Genomic DNA, 25,522 nt, shown 5'->3' on the forward strand with positions numbered 1-25,522 from the left:
TTACTCATTTTTATACCTTGCTCTTAATGATATCTAGTAAACCGTAATAAATATATGGTCTATTAAATTTCCAGAAGTCAGAAGTGCTTCAGATTGTAAGTGGACAGTGGTTGTTACATCTGTATCTTCGCCTCAACTATCTAATTAATAAACTGATATTATACTGCTTGAGACCAAATCAATAATCACTGCTTAATTTTTTCTGAGAATAACATACATTGGCTGGAGAATCCAAAGGACAGGATCCTGGCGGGCTACAGTCCATTGGGTCGCAGAGTCAGCTATGACTGAGGTCACTTAGAACACACACACGTTATATATGCATACGAAAAGAGCATGTATTATGTATATATTTTACTATTATCCAAGAGATTTCATATATTTTATCTCCATTTTATCCTAAAATGCTCTGGTGATGTAGGTGTGAGTCTCCTGCTTTATAGATAACGAGGCTGAGGCTTTGGGAGGTAGGTGCCTTGATCCAGGTCAGAGAGTTAGGTCCCCCAAAGGCTGAACTCAAACCCAGGACTGTCTGATTTCTAAGTTCTTTCTCTCTCTGTGTATCCCTCTGCTTCTCTTTAAGGATCACAGAGCACAAACACATCTAAGTCTCTGGATTCCAAAACTGAGGTTTCATAATCTCTGTTACTGTCAGGTGTTTTTCTGTGGAATCACTTCAATGTAAATGAAAAGTGTTTCTTAGAAATACAGCCTGAACTGCCTTCTGGTCGCAAGTATTCCTGGGTCCACAGAAAACCAGGGCCTGATATGCCAGATCTGGAAATGGTGAGCTGAAACACCAGGGAGACACGGTGCTCCTCGCAGCTCAGCCTCTGATTCTCACGAAAGGAAAAGCTCACTGAGCTGCAAGGCTTAGCTAATATATAGGATCAAAATGCCTTATGTTGGTCAAGAAGAATTTTTCAAATGCTGAAAAAGGCAGCATTCTTGAGACTGACACACGTTTCAGAAAATGGGAAATAGAAGTCAAAGACTAATATGAGTTGAGTATCTTCTATTCAATTTCCTAAAATTAGACCTGAAGGGCACTGCCCCATAGGTAGGACAATGCTCACTTTGCAGTTGAGGAAACTGCAGGTCAAGGACTCTTCCAAAGCCCTGGTTGTTTTTTCTGAACCAGCTGTTTGTGAACCATGAGTTAGAACCCAGAGTTCTTCAGGCACCTCAGGGATTGGTGAAGAGGCAGAGCAGGAGAGGACAAGATGCAGTCAAACAGGTCCTTGTGGGACTTCAATTAAAGCAGCAGATTATCTTGTTTCTTTTTGAAAAATAAGCTTTACATGTAAGATTTATGTTCATAAAAGATAGTCAAATCCTTTAAGAAACTTAAAAAAAACATTGTAAAATATTCTGTCTACATGTCTTTCTTGATTTCTTCATAGTCAGGTTCTGCAGCTTGGTATGGAGTGACAGGCTTTAGGAAACGACCATTCTGAGCAGGGGGAGCAGAGCCAAGCCTTCTTCTTTAAAACTAGATCATTTTTCAAGAGGATTTTTAAAACACTTTATTTTATGCTAGAGTATAGCTGACTTAATACTGTTGTGAGAGTTTCAGGTGGACACCAAAGGGAGCAGCCATACGTATACATGTATCCATTCTCCCCCAGACTTCCTTCCTATCCAGGCTGCCCCATAACATTGAGCAGAGTTCTCTGTGCTCTACAGAAAGTCCTTGTTCCTTCTAAAGTCCAAGTCCAGAAAATCAGGGCAAGACGTTCCTCAGTGAGAGTGAAGGCATGCCTCAGAAAAGATAGTGTGCCCAATCAGGGCGAACTCTCCTGAACATGCAGTGTTGACTCAGACTGCCCTGAAATTGCCTCACTGCCGGGAGCCAGCGAGAGACATTCCACTCGTGACAAAGGTCATGAGGAAGGAGGCTCAGCATACGCAAAGGCGGGATCGAGCCTCAGGAGTCCCCCCGGATATTCTCGAGCATCTACCCCCAAAAAACCAGAGTCTGCCTACTTTATTGCTTTGTGCTCTCACCTCTGACTTTACTGGGGGCTGTCCCCTACCACCATCTCGCTCTCTCTGTCAAAGAGTTAACTTACAGCTCCAATTAATAAAAGTTCCTGGGCAATTAGGAGTGTTTAAATCCAAACCCCTCAGATGGCTCTCTAACTCGCCTGACAAATTTACCCGGACTCCTACAGCTATGCATACGATTGTTTACAGTCTCCCAGCCTCGAGAGGCACGGGAAGCTTAAGATATTCAAATAGCTTAGAGCCTCTCAGAGAGTTAGAAACTGTCAGAATAAAACTAGTAAAAATTTCATTGATGAGCCAATGCTTGTTGCCAAGTTTTCACATCCCCTGAATTGTATCCTTGAATGTGTATTAATTAATATAGTTGGTATGTAGAAAAAATAAGTAGTGGCCTTGGTGTTAGTAACTTTAGACCCTTAAGGTAATAAATTCTTTCCTTTGTTGTAAACCCATTACACATCCGCCCTATAGGAATGCAATTTTATCTTCGGAAGATGGCGCCAAACCTTAAAATAATTACTCTTAGAGAAAATAAGTCTTACGGTTGATAAGTCTTTGTCAAGAGTCATAAAATGTTAATAAGCCTTCTGGCCAGAAGATGATGTAAATCACCTAAACCATTTGTATATGATAAATTTGCAGGAAAGAAACCCTGGTTTTTGATAAGGATCAAAGACTGCTGACTTTGCATCCCCTATTATCCTCTATGTGTAACTTAGGGTATAAAAGCCCCTGTTGAAAATAAAGCTACGGGCCTTGCTCACCAAGCGCTTGGTCTCCCCATGTCATTCTTCCCCTTAACTTCCAGCTGAGTCTCCATCTGGAGCACGGATATCCTCTGCGACCATTTATTTGCCTGGGCTTCTAAGACCCACTCAAGAAGGTGTCTAAGGTGGGGCACCTTCCTCTATTTGAGAGGGCGCCTGTGGCCTCCGTGGTCAGAGCTAACCTGGTGTCACGGGTTATATTGATTTTCCGTGTAAACCAAGCTACTCAGCTTCTTTTCTCCACTGAATTTTCCTACTGAGCTATCCTCATTCTATTACTCTTTATATCTTTGATAAATAAATAAATAAATAGGTCGCCGAAGCCGTCTCTCCTTCGAATACCCTGGATCAGCTGGGGCTGGACCTCGGCACCTCACCTCTTAGGATGACGTCACTATTGCATTTTCTATTATGACTGCAGACTGTGCCACAGGACGTGTAGCGTTCAGTCGTCTTCATAAACCTTTATTTATTTATTTATTTTCATTTTGTGAACTGTATAGAACTAGACCAACTTGCCCGTTAGGTATCCTAAGTTTTATGATTCTTTGTAATTGAAATTTAATAAAAATGTTTTGAAATAAATAGAAGTAAAAGAGAACCTTGGAATTAAATCCTATGGCAGTGGCCTTGTAAACTAATCTCCTACTTGACTCTAACGTGCAACCATTGAGATCTAATAATACTTGATATTTATTAAGCACCTCAGTTCAGTTTAGTTCAGTTCAGTCGCTCAGTTGTGTCTGACTCTTTGTGACTCCATGAACTGCAGCATGCCAGGCCTCTCTGTCCATCATGAACTTCAGGAGTCAACCCAAACCCATGTCCATTGAGTCGGTGATGCCATCCAACCATCTCATCCTCTGTTGTCCCCTTCTTCTGTCTTCAATCTTTCCCAGCATCAGGATCTTTTCCAACGAGTCAGTTCTTTGCATCAGGTGGTCAAAGTATTGGAGCTTCAGCTTCAGCATCAGTCCTTTCAATGATTATTCAGGACTTATTTCCTTCAGTATTGACTGGTTTTATCTCCCTGCAGTCCAAGGGACTCTCAAGAGTCTTCTCCAACACCACAGTTCAAAAGCATTAATTCTTCAGTGCTCAGCTTTCTTTATAGTCCAACTCTCATATCATGACTACTGATATGAGAGTCTCCATTCATGACTACTGCAGAAACCATAGCTTTGACAGCTTTTTAATATCCTGTCTAGGTTGGTCATAACTTTTCTTCCAAGGAGCAAGCGTCTTTTAATTTCATGGCTGCAGCCACTGTCTACAGTGATTCTGGAGCCCAAGAAAATAAAGTCTGTCACTGTTTCCATTGTTTCCCCATCTATTTGCCATGAGGTTATGGGACCAGATGCCATCATCTTAGTTTTCTGAAGGGAGGGAAAGAGGCCAGAAAATGAGGAATTGTGGTCTGAACAATGGAATATGTTTACCAAATTACTTCATCTTTTTCTTCTGGGCACACAAGCTGCCGTTCCTGGCCCTCTTACATCCACATGGGGTCTTGTTACTAATAGGTGGAAATAATATACCTGTTTAGGCTTGGTCCATAAAATGTCCCTAGTAATCCTCAATTTAACTTTGATGACTGGCTAGCTGGGCGCACATGACCCAGCAGATGGTCCTGAAGCCCCAGGAGACCAGAGGTACCACAGATTGCCATGGGCCTGTTACTGATGGTCATAGCTTGGTGGACAGCTCTCCCTAAAACCTGCAAATCTGCATTGGACTTAGTATGAATGAGAAATAAACTTTCACTGGGATTAGTTCAGTTCAGTCACTCAGTTGTGTCCAACATGAACTGCAGCACGCCAGGCCTCCCTGTACATCACCAACTCCCGGAGTTTACCCAAACCCGTGTCCATCGAGTAGGTGATGCCATCCAACCATCTCATCCTCTGTTGTCCCCTTCTCCTCCTGCCCTCAATCTTTCCCAGCATCAGGGTCTTTTCAAATGAATCAGCTCTTTGCAAAATGTGGCCAAAGTATTGGAGTTTCAGCTTCAACATCAGTCCCTCCAATGAACACCCAAGACTAATCTCCTTTAAGAAGGACTGGTTTGATCTCCTTGCAGTCCAAGGGACTCTCAAGAGTCTTCTCCAACACCACAGTTCAAAAACATCAATTCTTCAGCACTCAGCTTTCTTTAGAGTCCAACTACACATCCATACATGACTACTGGAAAAACCATAGCCTTGACTAGATGGACCTTTGTTGGCAAAGTAATGTCTCTGCTTTTTAATATGCTATCTAGGTTGCTCATAACTTTCCTTCCAAGGAGTAAGCGTCTTTTAATTTCATGGCTGCAATCATCATCTGCAGTGATTTTGTAGCCCAGAAAAATAAAGTCAGATACTGTTTCCACTGTTTCCCCATCTATTTCCATGAAGTGATGGGACCAGATGCCATGATCTTTGTTTTCTGAATGTTGAGCTTTAAGCCAACTTTTTCATTCTCCTCTTTCACTTTCATCAAGATGCTCTTTAGTTCCTCTTTCTGCCATAAGTGTCGTGTCATCTGCATATCTGAGGTTATTGATATTTCTCCCGGCAATCTTGATTCCAGCTTGTGCTTTGTCCAGCCCAGCATTTCTCATGATGTACTCTGCATATAAGTTAAATAAACAGTTGACAATATACAGCCTTGACATACTTCTTTTCCTATTTGGAACCAGTCTGTTGTTCCATGTCCAGTTCTAACTGTTGCTTCCTGACCTGCATATAGGTTTCTCAAGAGGCAGGTCAGGTGGTCTGGTATTCCCATCTCTTTCAGAATTTTCCACAGCTTATAGTGATCCACACAGTCAAAGGCTTTGCCATAGTCAATCAAGAAGAAATAGATGTTTTTCTGGAACTCTCTTGCTTTTTCCATGATCCAGCGGATGTTGGCAATTTGGTCTCTGGTTCCTCTGCCTTTTCTAAAACCAGCTTGAACATCTGGAAGTTCCCAGTTCACGTATTGCTGAAGCCTGGCTTGGAGAATTTTGAGCATTACTTTACTAGCATGTGAGATGAGTGCAATTGTGCGGTAGTTTGAGCATTCTTTGGCATTGCATTACTTTGGGATTGAAATGAAAACTGATCTTTTCCAGTCTTGTGGCCACTGATGAGTTTTCCAAATTTGCTGGCATATTGAGTGCAGCACTTTCATAGCATCATCTTTCAGGATTTGGAATAGCTCAACTGGAATTCCATCACCTCCTCTAGCTTTGTTCATAGTGATGCTTTCTAAGGCCTATTTGACTTCACATTCCAGGATGTCTGGCTCCAGGTGAGTGATCACACCATCATGATTATCTGGGTCATGAAGATCTTTTTTGTACAGTTCTTCTTACCACCTCTTCTTGATATCTTCTGCTTCTGATAGGTCCATACCATTTCTGTCCTTTATTGAGCCCATCTTTGCATGCAATGTTCCCTTGGTATCTCTGATTTTCTTGACGAGATCTCTAGTCTTTCCCATCCTGTTGTTTTCCTCTATTTCTTTGCATTTATTGCTGAGGAAGGCTTTCTTATCTTTCCTTGCTATTCTTTGGAACTTTGCATTCAAATGGGAATATCTTTCCTTTTCTGCTTTGCTTCTCACTTGCCTTCTTTTCACAGCCATTTGCAAGGCCTTCTCAGAAGCCATTTTGTTTTTTTGCATCTCTTTTTCTTGGGGATGGTCTTGATTCCTGTCTCTTGTACAATGTTATGAACCTCCATCCATTGTTCATCAGGCACTATTTATCAGATCTAGTCCCTTAAATCTGTTTATCACTTCCACTGTGTAATCATAAGGGATTTGATTTAGATCATACCTGAATAGGCTAGTGGTTTTCTCCACTTTCTTCAATTTCAGTCTGTATTTGGCAATAAGGAGTTCATGGTCTGAGCCACAGTCAGCTCCTGGTCTTGTTTTTGCTGACTGTATAGAGCTCCTTCATCTTTGGCTGCAAAGAATATAGTCAATCTGATTTTGGTGTCAACCATCTGGTGATGTCCATGTGTAGAGTCTTCTTCTGTGTTGTTGGAAGAGGGTGTTTGCTATGACCAGTGCATTCTCTTGGCATAAGTCTATTAGCCTTTGCCCTGCTTCATTCTGTATTCCAAGGCCAAATTTGCCTGTTACTCCAGGTGTTTTTTGACTTCCTACTTTTGCATTCCAGTCCCCTATAATGAAAAGGACATTTTTTGGGGTGTTAGTTCTAGAAGGTCTTGTAGGTCTTCATAGAACTGTGCAACTTCAGCTTCTTCAGCATTACTGGTTGGGGCATAGACTTGGATTACTGTGATATTGAATGGTTTGCCTTGGAAATGAATAGAGATCATTCTGTCATTTTTGAGATTGCATCCACGTACTGCATTGGGGACTCTTTTGTTGACTATGATGGCTACTCCATTTCCTCGAAGAGATTTTCCCACAGAGGTAGATATAATGGTCATCTGAGTTAAATTCACCCATTACAGTCCATCTTAGTTCACTGATTCCTAGAATGTCGATATCCACTATTGTCATCTCCTGTTTGGCCACTTCCAATTTGCCTTGATTCATGGACCTAACATTCCAGGTTCCTATGCAATATTATTCTTTACAGCATCGAACCCTGCTTCCATCACCAGTCCCATTCACACCTGGGTATTGTTTTTGCTTTGACTCCATCCCTTCATTCTTTCTGGAGTTATTTCTCCATTAGCATTTTGGGCACCTACCAACCTGGGGAGTTCCTGTTTTCAGTGTCCTATCTTTTTGTGTTTTCATACTGCTCATGGGGTTCTCAAGGCAAGAATACTGAAGTGGTTTGCCATTCCCTTCTCCAGTGGACCACATTCTGTCAGACCTCTCCACCATGACACAGCTGTCTTGGGTGGTCCCACACGGCATGGCTTAGTTTCATTGAATTAAACAAGGCTGTGGTCACTGGGGTTAGGCCACTGAATTTTGGGCTATTTTGTACTACAACAGCATTTCTAGCCCATGACAATTAATACAGATAATAGAGTTGCTAATGAATTTATTTGATAACGTGAAGAATGGAAGAGGTAGGGATAGGGGCACCTAGGAAGGACTGGATGAATGGACCATTCCGAGGAGCACTATTCATGAGACCAGGAGCTGTCCTGGATAGAACTCTTGCTGTGCTGCCCCATGTCTCTAACCTCTGGACGCCTCCCCACAGTGCCCCCAGCTACCTGGTGCCGAGGGTGAATGCAGCACAACTACTGCATTAGTGGTGGAGGAACACCCTTACTTGGGAGAATTTCTGAAATGAGGAAACTTAGACCTCTGAGCTGAATTAATGATTGCTAAGGCAGCAGTGTATTACAGAGTAAATGAACACTGATAACCACATCTGCCCTGCCTTCTATTAATACACAACATTCTGATCAAAAAAGTGTTAATGGATGAGCCAATCCTTTGCAAAATTCAATGCACAGATAAGAGAAAGCACAATTCTTACTATTCAGTTCAGTTCAGTTCGGTTCAGTCGCCACGTGTCTGACTCTTTGTGACCCCATGGACCACAGCACTCCAGGCCTCCCTGTCCATCACCAACTCCCAGAGTCTACTCAAACTCATGTCCATTGAGCTGGTGATGCCATCCACCCATCTCATCCTCTGTTGTCCCCTTCTCTTCCTGTCTTCAAACTTTCCCAGCATCAGGGCCTTTTCAAATGAGTCAGCTCTTCCCATCAGGTGGCCAAAGTATTAGAGTTTCAGCTTCAGTATCAGATCTTCCAATGAACACCCAGGAGTGATCTCCTTTAGGATGGACTGGTTGGATCTCCTTGCATTCCAAGGGACTCTCAAGAGTCTTCTCCAACACCACAGTTCAAAAGCATCAAGTCTTTGGCACTCAGCTTTCTTTATAGTCCAACTCTCACATCCACACATGACCACTGGAAAAACCATAGCCTTGACTAGATGGACCTTTGTTGGCAAAGTAATGTCTCTGCTTTTAACAGTGTTTAACTCCAAGGTGCCCCTAGGTTATATTGTTGAAATCATGAAAAATCTTCCTGATCCCAAATTATATCCCCCTAAATGAGTCATTATGCCTACTAGATTGACCATGCCATGGGGGAGGAAGCCATGTTTTTTTTTTTTTTCTATATGACCCTCCTTAACCTGAAACCTCATTGTATAGAATGTCCAGCTCAAACGTGTCAGTTCCTCTTGGATGGAAGGATGAGCAGATGGGATGAAGGTCAGAGTGGTGTGGTGACTTTGACAAGGCTGTACATTTTCCGAGATGGATCCTAGCTCTTAATTTCCACCATTTCCTCACACTTTCATTACCTTTTCTGAGGTGTGTGTCTCTTTTCTTTAAAATGAGAAGTTAGATTTATAAACTTTCAAACGTCCCTACCAGATTTTATATCCCACTATTTCAAGAAAAAATAATGGATTGCATATAGTTTCATTTTTACAGTTCCCTAATGTACCCTCTGGGTATAAAACGACCAATGGGAGGAGGAAAGAGACAAATGTGTGAAGCAGGCGGCATCATGTGATAGCATGCTAAGGTTTAGAGCCAAGCCCTGAAGGCCATCGTTGGCGAGTGGCGATGCTGAAAAAGTCACAGAAGGAAGAGGGCCTCTAGGTGGTCTATGGCCACTAGGGGAGGTGAAGGGAACATTTTAGAAGATTTTCAGTTTCACGCTATAAAAAATGAGCCTTAATAAGTCTTTCAACATACTAAAGACGATAGCAAAAGTCATATTTGGAGTGGGTACCACTGATTTTTTAAGAAAAGATTTCCATTATCATTTGACTTTTATAAATCTAGGTCTCTGAATCTCTAAAAAGAAGTTGAGGCAGAGAAGATCTAAGCTGCACTGTTTAGGTTATTTGTACCTAATAAAATATACTAGTAACAGAATAAAGTATAGTAAAATAAAAGGCTGATTATTTTGAGTGAAGAAGTTGTAAGGATGCTAACTGATTCTTTCTCTCTCTCCAAAGAACTGGAGGTAGACATGTAGGGCTATGGACAGAGGGAAGAGAAGATCCAGCAGATGTGATGGGGCCAGAAGAAGCACCCTTGAGAGATGGGGGCGACCTGATCTAGAGACTCCCTAGGATGGACGTGGTGTGGTTGGTGGCCGCTGAGAGCACTGGTGCCTGATATTAAGGATTTCCTTTATTTTGTTCTATTTATTTTTAATTGGAGGATAATCGCTTTACAATGTTCGGTTGGTTTCTGCCATACAACAACGTGAATCAGCCATAAGTATGGATCCTTCCCTCTTGAACCTCCCCTCCCCTGCCCTCATTTCACCTGCTCTAGTTCATCGGGATTTCCTTTATATTACTAAACTTTCTTTATGCTATCTTCGTGTCATATAATCCAGTCAAGTGTCCGTATGCTGCAATGAGGTTGCTGTAGCGGCACAGAAGTGGCGAGATGCACATGCTTGTTGTTGCTATTGTTTAGTCGCTCAGTCGTGTCCGACTCTTTGTGACCCCATGGACTGTAGCCCACTAGGCTCCTTTGTCCCTGGGATTTCCCAGGCAAGAAGAGTGGAGTGGGTTGCTGATTCCTTCTCCAGGGGATCTTCCTGACTCAGGGATCAAACCTGCGTCTCATGCACTGGCAGGGAGATTCTTCACCGCTGAGCCACCAGCGAAGCCTGAGCACATGGTTAGGGAATAGCAACACTGAAGATAATAATGATGATGGTGTTACTAACAGTAGCAGTGATAGCAAACACTTACATAGCAGTTACTGGCTGCCAGGCATTGCTCTAAGCATTTGATACAAACTCTCATCTTATCCTCATAATGACCTTATGAGGTAGGCATTATTTGTTCCCAGCTTCATCAAGATGTTATTAACATGTAGCATATGTAAGTTTAAGGTATACAATGTGATGACTTGATATATATATATATATATATATATATATATATATATATATATATAATGTATTTTGTTATATGATGACCACAGTAGGTCAGTTAACACCTCATTTCCTTATCACTTTTTTGGATGTGTGGTGAGAATATTTAAAATCTGCTCTCTTTAACAAGTTTCTGTGCTGTTAATTCCCAAGTAAACACTATTTTAGCCCCATTTTTCAGGTGAGGAAACTGAAACACAGAAGGTTAAATGTCAAGTTGCCTAAAGGGAGAAACCTGGAGCAGAAACCCAGATGCTCCAGAATCATTCTCTGCAGGAATCCAAGGTAGAGTGTTAAGCTGCTTTATTGGAATAGTATTAATAACAGAGAGTGACCATCGAAGGCTGGGCAACCTGGGGCCACAGGTTCAGCACTTGTGACCACCTCTGTCCACTTCTCTGTATTTCTATGTGCTGGTCCTGGTCCACACTCAGATGTGGTAGCCTCTGAGACAGAGTCTCACAGGACTGAAATGTTTAACTTCCTGGTCCATTGCCAGCTTCTTCCAGCTGACTAGGAGGAGGGAGTCAGTTCCTTTCAATTGTTCCTGTTTCCAGGACAATGAGATTAAGATGTTCCCGTTCTGGTGGGTGTTATACATTTAGTGGTTGCATCCAAGCGGTCAGACATCAGGGCTTTAGGACTGGGGTCATCTAAAGCGTGGTGTTGCCGCCTCTTGCTTCCCAACTCTGACTCCAGAGAGCCAGCAGGTCTCGACCAGCTTTAAGTGAGTTCAGTGCTGTGGTGATTGTCACAAGAGAGATGCTGGGAACCACTCTTACAGCCAGAATCCAAAACTTCAACTCATATTTCAGAAATTTCTAACCTTCAATACTTTTTCTAGAGAAATATCCAAGCAAGAAAATAAACTACACATTATTCAAGTCCTTCAACCTTGCTGTACAAGTAAGTTTTCCTTCATTGTTGATATATTTTCTATTTAATTCAAAGTTCCTATCATTTCCGATGGAAATAGACAATTAAACAACTCATTTGATAGTTTGTAATGAACCTAAAGTTCATTTTTCTAAATTTTGATTAAAGTTTTCAAAATCTTATTGTATACCTGTTTTCAAGGTTTGAATTAAGAAAAAAATAACAATATGTAAGTAATAATAATCAACAACTTTTTTTCCTAAAGCTTTGCAATGTCTATAATCTATTCATTTACTTTTTTCATCTGATCTTATCCATAGCAGGTAGAGAATAATTATTGGCATCCCTATTTTACAAATGAAGAAACTGAGGCTCAAACTGTCTGAGTGGAAGACCTGGGACCTCCATGGGTTAACAGCTATTTCAAAATCTGAGGATCTAATAATATTAAGAACTTGTCATCAGAACCAGATGTAGAATAGCCCAGTCCAGGGTAGTGAGTCCCACACCCATTCTGAATTGTTATAAATATCTTTTGCCTGATTTCTCTACCTCTCCTCTGCCAGCCCCTCATTATAAGGATGCAAGATAATACAAAATTTCTCAAGCTCTTTCTGAAAGAGATTCAGCTTCTCTTTAAAATATATTTTCAGCTACTGTTATCTGCGAGGATCAGTGAGTTTACCTAGCAATTCCATAGCACCTTCTTCTGGAATTCTGCAGCATTCGTAAAAAATGTTCTTTTGACTTTCTTTGTTTATGACTCTCACAATTATGGATGAGGCTGGAAGTGTCAATAACGATCAGTGTGTTGAAATTTATGGGCCCTAATCAACAACTTGGGTGTCCGAGATCGGAGCTTAGTGATAGAGGAGGGCATTGCAGAACTTGAAATAAAGGGGTCCCATGACTGGGAGAGCTGGATGGGTGGAGGAACCGTGGAAAATAGACTTGGTATGGACTTGGAAGGGACACTTGCGGGGCTGTCTTCCAGGGGCCATAGGGTGGCAGCGGCAGGGTTCCCAGGTGAGAGTTGAGTCTGTCTGTGCAGTGAGAAGCTGAGAGTGCTCAGCACCCAGGGAACTAAGTTTAGCGCTTGTGAGTAATTCAGTTTTCCCACTCTTTGCCTCCAGGTTGAGGTGGGACTCATCCTTGTGCTCAGACAGTCCCTGGGCAAATGTCTGTCACAGCACTGAATACCACGCTCTCTGTGAGAAGAGGAATCAAGCTGATTTCCTCTGCTGCTTCCTGATCAGTTAGCCCAATACCTAAAATAATACCTGTTGAATAAATGAATAAATGAGTAAATGAATAGAGAGTCTAAGGCTCTTCCCATATTTCAGTGCTATTTTAATTTGATTTGATTAATTCTAGGAAGTGTTAGTGCTCATCCACTAAGATGTGGACCTCTGTCTGTAAGGAAGCTGATCCCAAAGGGACTGGGAATGCTCTGACCACTCTCAGGGATTTTAGAATACACTAAACTGCTCCTTTGCTGGCTTGATACTGTAATTTTTTTTTCCTTTTTGAATAAAAATATTCTTTGGATCACTTGTGTCCATTAGAATTCCAGAGTTTTTTTTTTTTTAAGGAATTAAGTTTAAAAAAAAATAATTTTGTGTATTTATTTATTTGGGCTGTGCTGGGTCTTTGTTGCTGCACAGGCTAATCCCTAGCTGCTGTGAGCAGGCCTCCCATTGTGGTGGCCTCTCCTGTATCAGAGCACAGGCTCCAGGGTGTAGGCTCAGATGTTGCAGTTTCTGGGCTCCAGAGCACAGGCCCAATAATTGGGGTGCACGGGCATAGCCACTCCACGGCACGTGGGATCTTCCTGGGTTGGGGATTGAACCCAACCCAATCTGCCTGCATTGGCAGGCAGATTCTCTACCACTGAGCTACAAGGAAAGCCCTGAATTTTAAATTTTGGGCTTTTAAAATTTTGTTCTTTTTGACCCTATGTCTCAGTCTTTATTATAACAAAGCATGAAACTGATACTTCTCTCTCCCAGTTTTTAAAAGAGGACAGGCTGGTCTTTGGATCTGGTTGAATTCCTCAATGTAATAACATTTTTAAGTTCTGGGCCCCAGCTATGAATCTTCTGGTTTAATGATGTTTTAGCCTGTAAATTTCCTTTTTACCCAGAGTGAGCATCTGCTCATTCTGGCAGAATCTATTGCTATTTCCAGTTGATCACAATTGACCATTTAGTACTTCAGGGTCATTCTGTTTCAAACCCCTGATGTGTATTCAAATAGATAGCTTCAGTTAAAATCCAGACTGGACTACTTACTGCTCATGAGAAGTAAGCTTGAGCATGCCAATTGTCTTTGACACGGATTCTTCATTATAAAGATGGCACATGTATCTTAAGGATTATTGTGGAGATTGAGTGAGATAATGCATGTGAAGAGTTTACTGCAGAGTGAGTGATGACTCAGAGTTGTGCCTGACTCTTTGCAACCCCATGGACTGTAGCCTGATAGGCTCCTCTGTTCATGGAATTCTCCAGGCAGGATTACTGGAGTGGGTTGCCATTTCCTTCTAACCAGTGACAATTAAACATCAATACATGCTTGTTCTTACTCTCTGTAAACAAACAAACAAAAAAGCCCCAAACGATCTCTCTTCCTTGATTGCTCTTTCTCTGACTCCTCCTTCCCAGAAGCTCCTGTTTGTAGAAAATGCCTCTCTTCCCTCCATCCTTTTACTAAGACTTTTCCCTCTTGTGTGTAAATTTGAACTTTTTTATTTTTTAACAACAACAGACTAGTGTTCTTTGATACTAAACTTAGGCTGGGTGAGTGAGGCTTTCTACTTAGGCAAAATTTTCTTGAAACCTCAATCACAGGTTATAGTTTTCCTGAGATGATGGATTCCCTATAATGTGTCTCCCCATGACCTGCCATATAACCAGAAGACTACAACACATGTTTGGAGTGCCAGTCCCAATCTGTTAGTTTCTCCCAGTGCCTTGGGTTGATTATGTCTGCAAGGAGAGTGGAACATGGAGGATAAATTTTCTCATTGCTAAATTGTAGCTAGATCCATTTCTTCCTGGCTGCCAAGAGAATGTATTTTTGGGTTTAATAATTGTGGGTGGGCCTTTCAAACCTACTGTGAATCTCAGGAGCTGTGAATGAACTCCAGCTTTACATGGCTTACAAGTAATTTGAATATGACATTTCCCTTATGATTTCCTATAGCTCATCTTTCAAGGTGCATGTAGAATAAGTCAAGCCCTTCTTTCGGACTTCTAGCCTGCCAGACTCCTTCCTCTGTCCGTGGGGTTTCCCAGGCAAGAATACTGGAGTGGGTTGCCATTCCCTTCTCCAGGGGATCTTCCCAACCCAGGATCGAACCTGGGTCTCCCACATTGCAGGCAGATTCTTTACCACCTGAGCCACCAAGGAAGCCTAGGTATCTCATATATGTGGGATCAAACAGTATTTGTCTGCACTCAGTGCATATTGGAATGCATTTTTAAGGTTAACTTAATATATGTCCTACAAACTAATTGAACATTTCCCCCCACTGTGCTATACTATAGGTTCTCATTAGTTATACATTTTACATATAGTGGTGTATATATGTCAGTTCCAATCTCCTAATTTACCCCATCCCCCCTTTGCCCCTGTCCATATGTTTGTTCTCTATGTCTTGATAACACTCTTTACCTTCAGTTTCCCTCACTTTACAAGTGAGAATATTATGGCTCAGGAAGGTGAAGTGAATTTCAAGAAATCTCACAGTTACCTCTTGGCTAAGTTAGGACCAGAACACAGCACTCCTGACTCAGTCAGGCACTATTAACACCAAATGGTGTTACTTAGGAAAGAAAGAATTATGAAACTCAGTCAGTTTTCTAACCTAATAGAATGATCCAGTGAAAAGTGTGTGGGAAGTGATGATTTAAGAAGTCTGCTGTAGCCCATAAATAAATGAAATCCCTCATCCAGCTTTTGAACCTGGGTGACTGAGGATTGTGGGAGATTTCCGAGTCAAAGAAGAGATTATGAAATCATAGATAATTTCTCACTGTGTTTTTTTTTTTCCTCTCAGCAGGAACTTTAAAAAATCTTATTTAGGCATTTAACACACATATCATCAAAGCAGGGGGAAGAAAGACCAGATGATGCAGAAATACAGACCAGATGACCGGTTAAGAATTCTATTGGTTCTGTCACCCTGCTGTGTTAGAATGTAACAGAAATTCTAATAGGAAACTATCAACCTTCTTAGATCCAGGTATTGTAAGTTTCCTATATTTTTTGGTTTTAGATTTTTAGTCATTCAACAGCTATTCATTGAACACTGCTCCAGGTGTGGCAGTGAGATTCTTAGCACAAAAAATTCCTGCTTTTGAGCTGCTCCTAATGTAGGGTGGGAAGATAGAGGAAAACCAACACAGCATAGTGTGCAAAAGTCCAGGATGGAGATGGTATAGGTGGACAGTGGAAGTTCTTATAATCTAGACTAAGGTGAGGGAAGAGACCATTTTCCTTGTGGAAATTTTGAAGGATGTTTAAGAGTCAGTCAGTAGAAACGGGAATGGGTATGTAGGATGGGGCAGTAGGTGGGGTGATGGAATAACATGTGGAAGGCAATGAGGTGTGAATGAGCATGACTTGGTCAGAAATTTAGGGTAGTCCACAGTAGTGAACAGGGAGGGGAGCTGAAGGATAACATGGATGGGTTTTCAGGGTCCAGGGACTTGTAATGAGACTAAAATGCTTGGATTTTATCTTGAATATAAAGAGGAGTCTTTGAAGAATTTTAAACTGGATAATGACATGATTGAATGATTATGTTTTATAAATATCATTGTGATTGAAGTGTGGACACTGAGCAGGTGTCTTGGTGAGGAAGATGACGGAGACACCAGATATGATGTTATTGTAGCAGCCATCAACTTACTTTGCTAATTAGTCTAAATCTAGTGCTGAGCACTATGGTTGGGTATGGCGAAAGTGAAGTGAAAGCGTTTGTTACTCAGGTGTGTTTGACCCTTTGAGAACCCGCCAGGCTGTTATGTCCATGGATTCTCTAGGCAAGAATACTGGAGTGGGGCAGCCATTCCCTTCTCCAGGGAATCTTCCCAACCCAGGGATCGAACCTGGGTCTCCTCACTGCAGGCAGATTCTTTACTGTCTGAGCCACTAGGAAAGCCCATAGTGTGGTAGGTACTCAAAAATGTTTATGGAATAAATAAATGAAGGAATAAATGAATGGAAGAATGGATGAAGTTTAAGGAATAAGATTTGAAAAGTTGCAGTGATTCATTTTGGTATTATAAGATGGACTAGTAAAGGGAAAAGTCAAGGATGATTTCCATGGTTATAGTGGATGGTGGAGGAAATATAGAAGATAACCAGGTGCATTGAACAGTACAATGGGGAGTTGGAAGTGTGGCTATGAAAAATATTTAGGAAAATTATTTTCCCATAACTGGCTATTTTTAATGAACTTATATATGTGTATATATATATATATAATTTTTATTATAAAAGACTCCTTGAAGATATCAATCTAAAAAAATGAGAATTTATTCTTAATGGTTACAAAGCAAGAGGTGTAATATTTTGCAGAGTTATTTTGTCTATGATTTAGCTTTGTACTTTGGGAAAATTACTGATTTGAAGTGCAGAAAATAATATGTATGTTTTTGCTTTGGGATTCAGGATTTGGTTTAATTGTATTGCACATTGAACTCCCCCATTTTTTATTTTTGAAATGTCTTATAAGAGGTAGTAACAATTTTTTCTTGGTAAACCTCTTCACCCAAGTTCTTGTGGCAGCTCACGATTCATGGATAGTCCAAGAAATGTCACGGAGTTTTTCATGCTGGGACTCTCACAAAACCCCAAGGTGCAGAGGGTTTTGCTTGTGTTCTTTTTGATTGTCTACCTGGTCTCTGTTGGAGGCAACCTGCTTATCATGATCACCATTGTCTTCAGCCCCACCTTGGGCTCACCTATGTACTTTTTCCTCTCCTGTTTGTCCTTTATTGATACTTGCTATTCCTCATGTATGACTCCCAAACTTGTTGCTGACTCCTTGTATGAGGGGAGAGCCATCACTTTTGAGGGCTGCCTGGCTCAATTCTTTGTTGCCCATTTACTGGGAGGGACTGAGATCATCCTGCTCACGGTGATGGCCTATGACCGCTACGTGGCCATCTGCAAGCCCCTGCACTACACGGCCATCATGACCAGGCATCGCTGTGCCCTGCTGGTGGGGCTGGCTTGGCTGGGGGGCTTCCTGCATTCCCTGGTTCAGCTCCTGCTGGTCCTGCAGTTGCCCTTCTGCGGGCCTAACGTGATCAATCACTTTGTCTGTGACTTGTACCCCTTGCTGGAACTTGCCTGCACCGACACCTATGTCATCGGCCTGCTGGTGGTGGCCAACAGTGGCGTGATCTGCCTGTTGAACTTCCTCCTGCTGGCTGCCTCCTACCTGGTCATCCTGCGCTCCTTGAGGTCCCACAGCGCAGAGGGGAGGCGCAGGGCCCTCTCCACCTGCGGGGCCCACTTCACGGTTGTTGCTTTGTTCTTCATGCCCTGTATATTTATTTACATGCGGCCGTCATCTACTTTGTCCATTGACAAAATAGTGGCTGTGTTTTACTGTATTTTGACACCCATGTTCAACCCCCTGATTTATACCCTGAGAAATGCAGAGGTGAAAAATGCCTTGAAAAATCTCTGGAAAAAATGAGCAATTGTGGATGGAGGATACAGGAACCTAGGGAAAGAAATGACCAGTCACTCTCAGAGAAGAATTCTTACTGTCATTGTGAAAGTTGAGAAATCATCAAAAAATTTCAGAATAAAGCTGATTTGAAAGTTTGAAATTATGCCTAGTATATCCATATCCTATGTTGTTGACCATGCAAGTGAGTATATGCCCCTTCATGGTTTTAATTCTTAAGTTTGTCCTAAACCGCAGAGCATGGAAGCACCACATTTCTCTTCCCAACTTGTATTTGAGATGGAGCCTTCCTCAGTCATGATAAAAATCTCCTTATTGAAATGTTACTAACCTGGTCCTCCAACTGCGCATCAGAGTACTGATCACAACAGCTATTGATGATTCACCTGCACCTGATTTATACTGACAGTGATATTAGAATCCATAGTGTGATGGGACTTTGAGAAAACAGGGACTACAATTAAGGTTGACTGAACTAAAGTCATGGAAGTGTATAGAATAGGTTTATACACTAAAACATAAGCATGATTGTATACTAACTGTAATGTGGTGTGAAATTCTGAAACAAATGTCCAGTGTGCACATGTGACCACACACACTTGCAGCCCTAACACATATACCCCTACATGGTGTATGGTTTATCGAGCATTGATCTGGTATCAGCACACACTGCTCCACTTCTCAGACACTCAGTCGTGTCTGACACTTGCAACCCTATGGACTGTGGCCAGCCAAGCTCCTCTTTCATGGGATTATCCAGGCGAGAATATTGGAGTGGGGTGCCATTTTCTCCTTCAGGGGATCTTCCCCACCCAGGGATTGAACCTGCACCTCTTAAATCTCCAGCATTGGCAGGCAGGTTCTTTACCACTGAACCACTGGAGAGGCCCCACTTCTTATCATTCAGCTTAGTTCAGTTGCTCAGTTGTGTCTAACTCTTTGAGACCCCATAGACTGCAACATGCCAGGCTTCCCTGGGAGTTCCCATACCAACTCCCGGACTTTGCTCAAATTCATGTCCAAGTTGACAATGCCATCCAAGCATCTCATCATACTGATCAGATTCTCAGCAGGTTGAGATATTTAGCTACTTTAAGGAGACTCATGTTTCCAGGAAAATAGTAGACTGCTGGTAGGTGGGACAGTTTTTATTTTATTAAAACTTAGATAAACATAGGCATTTCCTGAATATAAGGAGAATAAAGGGTAGGTAGGAATATTTTATCAGATGAGATTCTAATTTATAAGGACATTGCTTAAGACAGGGCATTGGTTTTTCCTCCTTCCCTTAAGTGAATAGGCAGATAGTCATTTAATAGAATCTTTCACTGACAGTCACAAAACTCTTTTTTTTTTTTTTTAAACATTGATTCATCCCTTTAGACTGTAGAAGGATGGGTAGCCTTTAACTAGAAGGATTTCTCCAAGTTGAAGGAAAGCAAAACGCAGAAGTATATATAATGTATAAAGCCAGGGGAAAGAGTAATTTAACTTCTTACTCATGATACTGTCTGTAGCACAGGCAGAAGTGGGGGTAAGCGAGCAAGTGGGGGTAAAGGAGAAGCTGGGCAAGTCTCCAGCTACGGCCAAGTCACTGTCTCCCCATTCTACTTCAGCTTACTTTCCATTAATTTGTGTTACTATTGGAAACACAACAGAACATGTAGAAAACCTCATTGCGTAGCAGAAGAAAGATTTAACTCAAAAAGTATGGACTATACATACAGAGATTTCAGGAAACCCTATTCATTACTCAAGGGCCATTGTATCTATGTGGAACCCTGCTGAAAATTGTCAGAGATGTACTCAGGTTGAACTAGAAGAATCAATGTCTGCCAAATGTTCTGATTCAGTAGAAACAAAATGAATTTTAGGTAATTAAATTATTATTTTCCTGTAATAACTTAGGTATCTAGTACCTAAAGGGCTTCCCTGGTGGCTCAAAGGGTACAGGGTCTGCCTGCAATGCAGGAGACCCAGGTTCAATGCCTGGGTTGGGAAGATCCCCTGGAGAAAAAATGGCAACCTACTCCAGTATTCTTACCTGGAAAATCCCATGGACGGAGGAGTCTGGTAAGCTACAGTCCATGGGGTTGCAAAGAGTTGGACACAACTGAGTGATTTCACTTTCACTTTAACCTAGTGTTCACATGCTCAAAAACAGTTTAATTTTTTAAATGGGCAAAGGACTTGAATATGTTTTTCTACAAAAGAGACATACATATGAATAACGAGTATATGAAAAGATGTTCAACAACATTAATCATCAGGGAAATGCAAATCCAAACCACAGTGAGATATCCCCTCACTGTTAGAACATGCATTATATAAAACAAAAGGTTTGGCAAGGATGTGGAGAAATGGGGGCTTTTGTCTTATTGTCAATGTGAATATAAACTGGTACAGACCCTTTGGAAAACAGGGTGGGGTTTCCTCAAGAAATCAAAGTTAGAAGTACCGTATGTCCTGTAATCCCACTTCTGGGTATTTATTCAAAACAATTTAAATTAGGATCTCAAGGAAGTATTTGCACTATTAAGCTCATTTCAGCATTGTTCAATCCCTGGGCTGGGAAAATCCCCTGGAGAAAGGAAAGGCTGCCCACTCCAGTAATGACCTGGAAAATTCCATGGACTGTATAGCCCATGGGGTCTCAAAGAGTTGGACACGACTGAGCGACTTTCACTTTCATGCTTCCCTGATAGCTCAGTTGGGAAAGAATCCATCTGCAATGCAGGAGACCCCAGTTCAATTCCTCGGTGGGGAAGATCCGCTGGAGAAGGGATAGGCCACCCACTCCAGTATTCTTGGGCTTCCCTGGTGACTCAGCTGGTAAAGAATCTGCCTCCAATGTGGGAGTCCTGGGTTTGATCCCTGGATTGGGAAGATCCCCTGGGGAAGGGAAAGGCTGCCCACTCCAGTATTCTGACCTGGAGAATTCCATTTACTGTATAGTCCATGGGGTTGCAAAGAGTTAGACATGACTGAGCAACTTTCACTTTTCACTGTCAGCATTATTCACAACAGCCAGGACTTGGAAACAACCTAAATGTCCGTCAGTAGATGAATGGATTTTCTGACGTGGTGCATACTTACGTGGAAAATCATTCAGGCTCTAAAAAGAAGGAAACCCTGCTGTTTGTAGCAACATGGATGAACACTCAGGTCATTATTATAAGTAAAATAAGTCAGTGATAGAAGGACAAATACTGCATAATTCAATTTATTTAATTGTATAAAATAATAAAACTCTTAGAGACAAAAAGAGCAAAATTATGGCTTCTAGGGGCTGGAGGAAGGCGGGAATGAGAAGCAATTATTTAACGGATGTGGAGTTTCAATCTGAGAAGATGAAAAACTTATGAAGATGTTTACATGACAACGTATTAATAAATGTATTAAATGCCACTGAACTGTGCACTTAAAATGGTAAATTTCACGTTATGTGTATTGTATGACTAAAATAATCAAGGGGGAGGGACAGACTTTGAGTGAGGTTGGCAGCAAACAGGAGCAAAGTTGTTAACTGTTGTGGACAAATTTGAGTGCATGGCTTCTGAACTTCAGGAATGCATTCATATGGTTTAAAGGTAAAGGCTGTGTAAAATATCATGTATGAAACGAGATGCCAGTCCAGGTTTGATACATGATACTGGATGCTTGGGGCTAGTGCACTGGGACGACCCAGAGAGATGGTATGGGGAGGGAGGAGGGAGGAGGGTTCAGGATGGGGAACACATGTATACCTGTGGTGGATTCATTTTGATATTTGGCAAAACTAATACAATTATGTAAAGTTTAAAAATAAAATAAAATTAAAAAAAAAATAAAGGTAAAGGCTGATAACAAAGAAAGGTGATTCTGTGTAGGGGTCCAGCTGGCTCTTCATCACTTCAGAAGCGGAGGGACAGAAGACAGTGGTGGAGCCTCCTTTCTGTAGTGTTTCCATTCTCTGCCTCTGGACATCTTTATTCATGAGAGACTAGCTGGGTGTGATTTTCTCAATGGCTACTCTGTGAAGGCCTAGGATTTACTGTAAGTTCCCATGATTCTCTCTCTGAGTAGAGAGAATGCCATGAGAATACCACAGAAACCATGAGACTCTGTCACCTAGGTACTCATCCCAGAGGAAGTTTATATGTTTATGACTTTTAAATTACTCAGTGTTTGGGAACTGGGACTCCTGTCATTTCAGTCTCCTCAGTGAATCATTTATAAAAATGTCACACTGTCCCAGAATAAGCTGGCACATAACTTTGAAGACTGTCATTTCCATTCTCAGAGCAACCATACCCTTTAGAACATTCATATTTTCAGAGAGAAATTTATTCTCTGAACTCTGACCTATGCCTAAAATCACCCCATATATCCTCTGCCAGGATCATCAATGCCAAAATGAAGAACAAAGCCCTGTCACCAAAGTTTGCACTTACCTTACAAGTCTCAGCCTTAACTATAGCCAGAGGCATGTGTTTAACCACAGCTCAACTGCATTTCTGGCCTCTAAGTGTTGTTTGTGGGAGCCAGATGGGGGCAAAGGCAAGTCCTTGGCAACACATCAGTAAAGATTCCAACAGGGCCAATTACTAATCCTCTGAGGACTTGACAGGTCAATGTACCAAACCCTGCACTTTGTGAAAATCTATTTAAGCGCTTCTCTACAGTCAATGAAGAAAGAATTGCAAAGAAGGACCTTGAAATAAATAACCACAGAGCCATAAATCAACAAGCTGAAAATCTGTTTGGGACTCATTGCTCCCAAGGACTCTTTGGCAGAATTGATTTGAGAAAACCATGTCCAATCAAATGGATTTGATTTACTTATACATTCTATAATTCCATATACTAGTTTTTCCTGATTTGAAGAATTGTTTATAATGCATGTTTGAAGATGCATTTATAACCTCACAAGAAGCCAAGAAAGTGAGTCGAGTCAAAATTAAATCGTAGAGCTACCACTTTCTTAACTAACAGTTCATTTTCTGAGTAAATCCCGAAAATGAGAGAGTTGTCTAGAGACAAAGAACTCCAGTGTTCCTCCTGATAGTTCACGTAGTCTATTTGCAGCTGTGGGGCAAATGCCTGGTGGGGAGAAAACAATGACTGTGGTTAATTTAAAAACTGAGGAATCTCCAGTTAACCAGTCCAGGTTAGTGATAACTAATTCTTTTTTCTGCCATTTAAGAAAGGTTAACTTAATTTAGCCAATTTTGTTTCACTGAAATAATTGTTGTAGTTAGATTATGTGAAGTGAAGGTTAAACTTTCTAAGAATGAATTTGGATGTAATGATGAGAAAATATCAATAAGAAACACTATAATGTTCCCAACAGGCTTCCTTGGTGCTCAGTGGTAGGTGAATCTGCCTGCCAATGCAGGAAACATGGGTTTGATCCCAGGGTTGGGAAGATCCATTGTAGAGGAAATGGCAACCCACTCCAGTATTCTGGCCTGGGAAAGCCCATGGACAAAGGAGCCTGGTGGCCTACAGTTAATGGGGTCACAAAACAGACAGACATGACTTAGTGACCAAACAGCAACAACGTTCCCCAAAAGATGCTGTTGAAAACTACAAATCACTTTAGAAAACTGTCTTAGTATTTATGTATCACCAAATAGATTGATTCTGTACATATGAATTATTTTATATTGAATTTGAGACCATCATTCAGAAAAATTGTGATCTTTCCAGGTGGACCAAGATGAATTGATGGAGAGGATGAGCAATGTAACAGAATTCATCCTACTGGGCCTGACCCAGAATCCAGGACTGCAGACACTCTTATTTGCTGTGTTTCTGATCATCTACTTGATCACATTGGCAGGTAACCTGCTCATCCCCATCACCGTCTTCACCAGCCCAGCCCTCGGCTCTCCCATGTACTATTTTCTGTCCTATTTGTCCATGATAGATGCTTTCTACTCTTCCTCCATAGCACCCAAGTTGGTCTTTGACTTGGTCTCTGGAAAGAACACCATTTCCTTCAGTGGCTGCATGACTCAGGTCTTTGCTGAACATTTCTTTGCTGGAGCCGAGATTGTCTTGTTGGCTGTCATGGCCTATGACCGCTATGTGGCCATCTGTAAGCCCCTGCACTACATGACCATCATGAGTCGACCCGTGTGTGTGCTCCTGGTTGGAATGGCTGGGGCATTAGGCTTTCTCCATGGAGGGATCCAGATTTTGTTCATGGTTCAGTTACCATTCTGTGGCCCCAATGTCATTGACCATTTTATGTGTGATTTAATACCTCTCCTGGAGCTAGCTTGCATGGACACTCACTCTCTGGGGCCCCTGATTTCTTCCAACAGTGGGTCACTGTGTCTGCTAACTTTCCTAATGCTGGTTGCTTCCTATGTTGTCATCCTGCGCTCCCTGAGGACTCACAGCTCTGAAGGGCGTCGCAAAGCCCTGTCCACCTGTGCCTCTCATGTCACAGTTGTCATCCTGTTCTTTGTACCTTGTTCATTCCTCTACCTAAGACCCACAACCTCCTTCTCCATTGACAAAGCTGTGACTGTGTTTTGCACCATAGTAACTCCTATGCTGAACCCTTTAATCTACACCCTGAGAAATGCAGAAGTGAAAAATGTCATGAAGAAGCTCTGGGACAAATAATGAAAACTAGTGATGAATAAACCTTGTGTGGAGTATTCAGGTTAAAAAAAAAAACACTAGTGATATTTTATAGAAATTTATTTCCTGTATTAGTCTGGATCAGTTTTTTTTCAGGGGCTCATATATTGTAAGCCAGGGTTGCTATCCATTAAGGCATAGTCGACACAGTGCCTACAGCCCACAATAGTTTTAAGAGCCCCTGAAATGTTTTATTTTGAAAACAGCAGGAAAAAAATTAATATAATTTAAATTCAACTTGGATTATAGTCATCTATATAAAAATGCAGTCAGAAAATATGATTTTTAATATTTTATGGAGGAAATGGTCTATAAGGATGTAAGTACCAAGGGCTCACAAAAGTCATAATGTTGCCCTGATTGTGGGTATGCAACAGATCAACAGTAATATTCTTGAACACTCATTATACCAAGCACTTTAGCTAGAGTGGTTTTATTTTAAAAGAGGGAAAGCAACTATACATGAAAAAAATGTAGAACTGTAAAGAAACTCTTCTAAACGTACATTTATCAAAGTATACTTTTTCTGATCACCCTTGGTTTGAGAGGTTTATAAATGTTCTCCCACTACAGTAATTAAAAAAACCAACTTTTTACTTATCACATTCCCAAGAAGAGAGAATTTGCATACAGAAGTA

At 41.4% G+C, this 25,522-nt stretch overlaps 2 protein-coding genes across 4 annotated transcripts in view; both read left to right on the plus strand.

Moving 5' to 3' along the window:
• The window catches only part of OR4C45 (olfactory receptor family 4 subfamily C member 45), a 98,745-nt gene extending 73,768 nt beyond the window's left edge, over positions 1-24,977 (plus strand). The window contains exons 1-2 of one of the 3 annotated variants that reach the window (XM_059874536.1): positions 13,201-15,785; positions 23,940-24,977. In XM_059874536.1, the coding sequence (XP_059730519.1) occupies positions 23,958-24,866 (909 nt within the window). In that variant the 5' untranslated portion in view covers positions 13,201-15,785; positions 23,940-23,957 and the 3' untranslated portion in view covers positions 24,867-24,977. Of the gene's footprint in view, positions 1-13,200; positions 15,786-23,939 lie in introns of those variants that run through there. The other 2 variants (XM_059874535.1, NM_001390731.1) reach the window with 2 other exon arrangements.
• Positions 17,346-18,254, plus strand: OR4C3B (olfactory receptor family 4 subfamily C member 3B). The gene has a single exon (NM_001390080.1). It carries the CDS (start codon positions 17,346-17,348, stop codon positions 18,252-18,254), a length of 909 nt encoding a protein of 302 aa, NP_001377009.1.
• Positions 24,978-25,522: the final 545 nt, after the last annotated feature.

Source organism: Bos taurus, chromosome 15 (assembly GCF_002263795.3).
Source record: "Bos taurus isolate L1 Dominette 01449 registration number 42190680 breed Hereford chromosome 15, ARS-UCD2.0, whole genome shotgun sequence".
Classification (NCBI taxonomy): Eukaryota; Metazoa; Chordata; class Mammalia; order Artiodactyla; family Bovidae; genus Bos; species Bos taurus.